The 6,965-nt window shown below is 34.5% G+C and overlaps 1 protein-coding gene across 6 annotated transcripts in view; it reads right to left on the reverse strand.

Annotated features, from left to right (window-relative positions):
- The window catches only part of sema4d (sema domain, immunoglobulin domain (Ig), transmembrane domain (TM) and short cytoplasmic domain, (semaphorin) 4D), a 93,746-nt gene that overhangs the window by 12,555 nt on the left and 74,226 nt on the right, over positions 1 to 6,965 (reverse strand). For 5 of the 6 annotated variants that reach the window (XM_079834879.1, XM_079834876.1, XM_079834880.1 and 2 more), the window contains exons 14-17: positions 6,130 to 6,245; positions 4,930 to 5,099; positions 4,636 to 4,682; positions 1,548 to 1,904 (exon numbers count right to left, since the gene is read on the reverse strand). In XM_079834879.1, coding sequence (XP_079691005.1) covers positions 1,548 to 1,904; positions 4,636 to 4,682; positions 4,930 to 5,099; positions 6,130 to 6,245 — 690 coding nt within the window. Of the gene's footprint in view, positions 1 to 894; positions 1,905 to 4,635; positions 4,683 to 4,929; positions 5,100 to 6,129; positions 6,246 to 6,965 lie in introns of those variants that run through there. The other variant, XM_079834881.1, reaches the window with a different exon arrangement.

A 6,965-nucleotide genomic window follows, 5' to 3' on the forward strand; every position in this document is an offset into this window, starting at 1 on the left:
CCCATAAAAGGAACTAAAGACGTCATTACAAAGTCCATCTCACTACAGTGGGTCTACAATAACTTTATGAAGCGACGAGAATAGTTTTTGTGCGCAAAAAAACCCTAAATAACGACTTACATAGTGATGACCGATTTGAAAACACACATCATGAAGCTTCGAAGTGTTATGAATCAGTGAGTCGATTCAGCGGTTCGAAGCGTTATGAATCAGTGAGTCGATTCAGCGGTTCGAAGCGTTATGAATCAGTGAGTCAATTCAGCGGTTCGAAACGTTATGAATCAGTGAGTGAGTGACTGATTCATAACGTTTCGAACCGCTGAATCGACTCACTGATTCATAACGCTTTGAAGCTTCATGAGGCCGTGTTTTGAAATCGATCATCATTATATAAGTCGTTATTTAGGGTTTTTTTGCGCACAAAAACTATTCTCGTCGCTTCATAAAGTTATTGTAGACCCACTGTAGTGAGATGGACTTTGTAACGACGTCTTTAGTGCCTTTTAAGGGTCTTGAGAGTGTAAAGTGCATTGTGCCAATGGCGGCCTTTCAGAGCCATCAGATTTACACTAAAATATCTTCATTTGTGTCTGAAGATGAACGGAGGTCTGACGGGTGTCCATCGACATGAGGGGAAGTCATTAATGACAGAATTTTCCTTTTTTGGGTGAACTAACCCTTTAATTTTGATGCATTTTTTTTTTAGAAAACAAGACTTAATATCTTATTTTGCTTCTCAAGCACATGTATCTTGAAATTTGTACCGGAAAATAAGACAAAAACACAGAGAAGGAAAGTGCAAACCGAGGGTGAACATCAAACGCCCCAAAAACTGCACAAACAATATTCAAATACAGTCCGGAACTCCCAATTTGGAAAACATTACGCAAACTTACCAATTTGGTAAACAATGTTTCCAATTTGGAAAGTTATTTGGAATTGTGTTGTCGTTGTTGCAGCGCTGCGGCGAGTAACGGCGCGTTAGTAAGGCGTGTCAGCGTCTGCGTATTCGATCGGCTGCGAAACGCAGTCTATGTCGAAGGGTCGGTCTTTAGTGGGACTATCGTTGGCGTCCTCGTAGCTGTTGGACAGAACTCTGCCGTTCCCGCATTCGGGTTCCGTCTCGTATCCGGTGTCTCTGAGCGCGTGCAGCGGATGCGCTCCGTTCGGAGTAGCCTGATCGGTCTTTTCCTGCGCAGGCTCCATCAGGCCGGCCTCGCAGGCCACGTACTCCTGCGGCTTCTTGTTGGAGCCGAGCAGCGCGGCGCGCAGGCGGAGACACGGCGCCGGCAGGAACTGCATGTAACAGTTGTACGCCAGAGCGGCGAGGAAGAGGAGGAAGAAGAGGAGGAAGAGCGACAGCAGGGCTATGCTGTTGTCGTGCTGGATGTATTTGGCAGAAGGATCGAGCGTCTCGGTGCGAGTCGGCAAGTTGCTGACCTCCGGAGGGATGTAGGATTTGGGTTTAATGGCATTGTTTGGAGGGGTTGTTAGTGAGGGAGCGTCCGTGTGCGCCGACGTTAGTCCTGAGGTGCTGCCGTCATTACCTTGCGCCTGCGTGGTCAGGTCACGGGTCGCGCTCTGAGGACGCCGGGCCGATATCGAAGGCACACTGTCGGGAAGGTCCAGCCGAAGGACGTATCCGGCCACCAGACGGGTGAAGTTCTTTCCCGCGCCGGACTCCACGGACCAGCATTCGTAGCGGCCCGCGTCCTCCGGCGTCACGCTGTAGATGAGCAGCCCGTTCTCCCCCATCAGGAGGAAGCGCGAGGCGTCGGTGAGAACGTGGCCGTTGAGTTTCCACAACACCTGAGCCAGGTTAGAGCGCACCTGACACGGCAGGTCAGCAGAACCGCCCGGGGTTACCGCCACCTGCTGGTAGTCCTCCACCGCCAGAGGAGCGACTGTGAGAGGGACAGAGACAGAACTATGGGTCATCTTCAATGCAGTCAATTCTTAGTTTACAGGGGAAAGTAATTTGGGAAAAATTACAAATGTTTTAAAAAATGCATTGTAAAAACATAAAAAGATCAATGTTGTTTATTCAATTGTTCCATTTTATTTGTGCTTATAAATTAAAGTTATTAAATATTCATATAATGTGTTCAGGTAGTGAAAAACATGCCGTTCCACTCCCTAGAATCTACCTGGAATTGACTTATTATGTTTAAATTATGATTATGATTCCTCTGACTCTACTGTTATAAACATATGCAAGTATGGATATTATATAGGTAAAATTATATATATATAAAAAAACGTTCAAATAAATGATATAAATAATAAAATTCATTATGATGATTCATTCAACTGTAAAATTATAAAGTTTATTATAAAGTATCGAGAAAAATAAATAAATAATATATATTATATATAATGTGTGTGTGTGTATTATATATAAGTATTGAGAAATTAAACAAATTCAATAAATTCTAAAAATAACAGTATAAACTATGATTTTGATTCCTCTGACTCTAAAGTTATTTCAGAACAAATATGTAACCATGGATATTATATAATAAAATAATATAAATAAAAACAAATAAATACATTATATAAATAACTAACAAATAAGGATGATTCATCCGAATCTAAACAAGTATAAAGTAAATTATAATGTACTGAGAAATTTAAAAAGTAAATGTATATATAAAAACTTTTATAATCAATTATAAAAAGAAAAAAATTATGAAAAAATTATATATATATATATATATATATATATATATATATATATATATATATATATATATATATATATATATATATATATATATATATATATATATATATATATATATATATATATATATATATATATATATATATATATATATATATAAATAATTGATGATAATTCATCTGACTATAAAATTATGAAGTATATTAAAAATATTTAGAAATTATATAGAATAAATATATTAGAAACATTGAGAAATACTTGAGAAATGAAATTTAAAAAGATATATAATGAATTATAAATAATAAAAAAGGTAAAGTTACACACTTTTAAATGCATCAAGCATTCTTATCCGTTAAACTTTCCTTGTGTGTGTGTGTGTGTGTGTGTGTGTGTGTGTGTGTGTGTGTGTGTGTGTGTGTGTGTGTGTGTGTGTGTGTGTGTGGTGTTTATTACACACATATATAATTATTAAATATACAGTGACAATGTTGTCATGTGCTCTTGTATTTGTACAGACATCAAAAAAACTAAACAGGCACTAAAACGGGACCATTTGAGCTCATTCAGAGTCTAATTTATAATGTACTGAGAAATTTAAAAAGTAAATTTATGTATAAAATATAATATTATAAAAAATAATATTATAAAAAATAAATCAATTATAAAAAAATTATAAAATAAATGATATAAATATATATAAAAAATACTATTTATATATATTAAAAAAAGAATTAATCTGATTATAAAATTATGAAGTATATTAAAAATATTTAGAAATTATATAGAATAAATATATTAGAAGGCATTGAGAAATAGCCAGGAATCTTGGAGTTGTGATCGATGATCAGCTAAAATTCACTGACCACATTACTGCAACAACCCGGTCCTGCAGATTTGCATTATACAACATTAGGAAGATTAGAGCCTTCCTATCAGAGCAGACCACACAACTCCTGGTCCGAGCTCTTGTTCTCTCCAGACTGGACTACTGTAATGCTCTTCTAGCGTGCCTTCCGGCATGCACTATCAAACCCTTGCAACTGATCCAGAATGCAGCGGCGAGGGTGATCTTTAATGAGCCGAAGAGAGCGCACGTCATGCCTCTCTTCATCAGACTCCACTGGCTGCCAATAGCCGCTCGCATCAAATTCAAGGCACTGGTGCTCGCCTTCAAAGCAACCACTGGCTCTGCACCAATTTACCTTAACTCGCTTGTTCAGACATACACACCCTCCAGGAGTTTGCGTTCTACCAGTGAACGACGCCTTGTGGTGCCATACCAGAGAGGCATGAAATCACTGTCACTGATCTTTTCCTGGACTGCCCCCACCTGGTGGAATGACCTGCCTATCTCAATTCGAGCAGCCGAGTCTGTAGCCATTTTCAAAAAACATCTAAAGACGCATCTCTTCCAGCAGCACCTGACCAATCAAGAATAGCACTTATCATTCTATTCATTTTTCTGTCTGTCTAATTTATTTAAAAAAAAAAAAAAAAAAAAAAAAAAAATCCTGTGTGTTCTGTGTTAGATTAACTGAGACTTGTTACAGCACTTGCATACTGTAGCCTCTGACTGTTGTAGTTGCTTCTATTGCTCTCATTTGTAAGTCGCTTTGGATAAAAGCGTCTGCTAAATGACTAAATGTAAATGTAAATGTAAATACCTGAGAAATGAAATAAAAAAAATATATAATGAATTATAAATAACTAAAAAAGGTAAAAGGCACACATTTAAATACAAGCATTCTTATCCGTTCAAATTTCCTTGTGTGTGTGTGTGGTGTTTATGACACACATATATAATTATTAGATATACAGTGACAATGTTGTCATGTGCTCTTGTATTTGTTCAGACAGCAAAAAAACTCAACAAAAACAAAACGGGCACTAAAACGGGACCATTTGAGCTCCTTCAGTCTAATTTAATACAAATGACATTCTACATTACACACCTGGAGGGCATATCCCAGCATCCCCTTTGAGGCTCTGAATCAACTTCCTGTAAAAACACACACACACGGAGAACACACAGCTCAGAGTAAATATAGACACATCTGACTGAAGATGATAATGCCGTCTAGCACTAACAAATAAGACACAATTACATCATAATGTGTTCCTCTTAAAAGCCCAGCGCAGAGACGCAGTGTCTGCAAATATTTGAGAAGTTAACAACTAAAATCCTCCCCGTCAACAACACAGACGTGCTGTCGGTCACAGTGTGGCGGTTAGTTCTCATTTCTCACCATGGCTCAGCATTATCCTGGAAAATGTTAACGCAGGAAGTGGAGCGCTGGTCCCAGGCGCAGTACGGGTCTCGAGCCAGAACGCAGTCCACACAGGACAGGTAGTTCTCACAGAACGCTGTGGGAGACTGAACCACGCCCGAGTCGGAGCCAGCGTACAGGAACTGGGCCTGTGAAGGACAACATCAACCACTCAAACACTCATGTAGCGTGTGTGTTTTACACTTTTTTTCCAAGTGTTTGGATTAAAATATAACAATTATATAATAAAAATAGGTAAATGTTGTATATTAGACAGTACGGTTATATTTGTGCTTATGAATTAAAATGATTAGACATTCTTCCTTGTGTTCATGTAGTGACAAACAGTGAGGAAAACATGCCGTGATTATTTATAACTACATTTTATATATTTCCGGTTTTAATCATTTTGAATCTACCTGGCAATGAAATTATGATTATGATTCCTCTATAGTTATTTCAGAACACATATGCAAGAATGGATATTGTATAATAATACAACTAAAATCATATTGATAAAAATACATACATATATAAAATAACTTATTTAAAAAAATAATATGAAAAATTAATTATGGCGATTCCTCTGACTCTAAATTATAAAGTAGAAATCAAGTAGAAATATTTGCAAAATACCAAAAAAAAAAAAAAAAAATACAAAATAATATAAATATGACTATGCGATACTTATGATTGTATTATTTATATCATAATCTAATTATGATTCCTCTGCCACTAATTCTTTCAGAACAAATATGCAATCATGGATATTAATTGTAAAAATAATAATAAATAATTTAAAAAATACATTGATTCATCTGACTCTAAAATATATATATATATATAAAAAGTTAATTAAATAAATAAATAAATAAATAAATATAAATATATATATATATATATAAAAAGTTAATTAAATAAATATATATATAATATATATATAAATTACGATTATTATTAATGAAGCCATTTTTCATTTGCTAATATATCCATTCATATATATAAAAAGAATAAACTCCTCTGTGTGTGTGAGGGAAACTGGAGATGATTTGGGGAACAGAGTCTGTTCAGACTGTCTGTCTCCAGCGTATGGAAACTTCCTCCCTGCTGTGAAATAACAGTGAATAAAATGTGTTTTTGCGGCTGATAAGATGAATCTTAGCTGTTCTGGGTTCTTACCGCCCGTGTGGAGAGTACAAGTGTTTTAATTGGCTCAGAGTTCTTCAGCAGCTGGATCTCCTCCACCGTGTGGACCTCGCCCTCCAACACCAGCGACTTATGCAGTAAACCTTTATCTGAAAACACATGAGGACATGCAAAGATCAACAACATGCCATCTCCATCACGACACTTAGCAAAGCAGAGCTTCCCTGACTTTTGTGTCATCTGAACCTTTTTACTGGAGATTTCAAGTTAATATTCTAATAATTTAACAACACATTACGGTTCTCTGATGTCGGTTAATGGTCTCATGACATGCAAGTAAATCAAATTAAATAATAGTAATAATAATAATGATATAATTAAAATAATTATATATTATATACATAATTAGGATAATTACAACACTATTACTACTACTAATTATTATTGTTAATTATTATTATCATCATCATATTATGCTATATATATTATTTGAATAATTATCATTGTTTTTATATATTATCACGCACATAATTATTACTATTTAAATAATATATTATTATTGTTATTAACAATACTATTTTTATACTAACTTTTATTACTTTTATATTTTAATTTATTATTATTATTATTATTATTAATAATAATAATAATAAAATAATAATAATAATAATTATTATTTGTATTATATTTGATGATTAGCATTTTTAATATTTATAATATATTATTATTATCGTAATTACCAATTATATTATTAAAACTATATTGTTATATTTTTTATTATTAATCAATTGATAATTTATTAATCAATTCAATAATAATAATTATTATTATTATTATACTTTATTTACACAAGTTACTAATATTAATAT

The sequence above is a fragment of the Gobio gobio genome (genome assembly GCF_949357685.1).
Source record: "Gobio gobio genome assembly, chromosome: 14".
Classification (NCBI taxonomy): Eukaryota; Metazoa; Chordata; class Actinopteri; order Cypriniformes; family Gobionidae; genus Gobio; species Gobio gobio.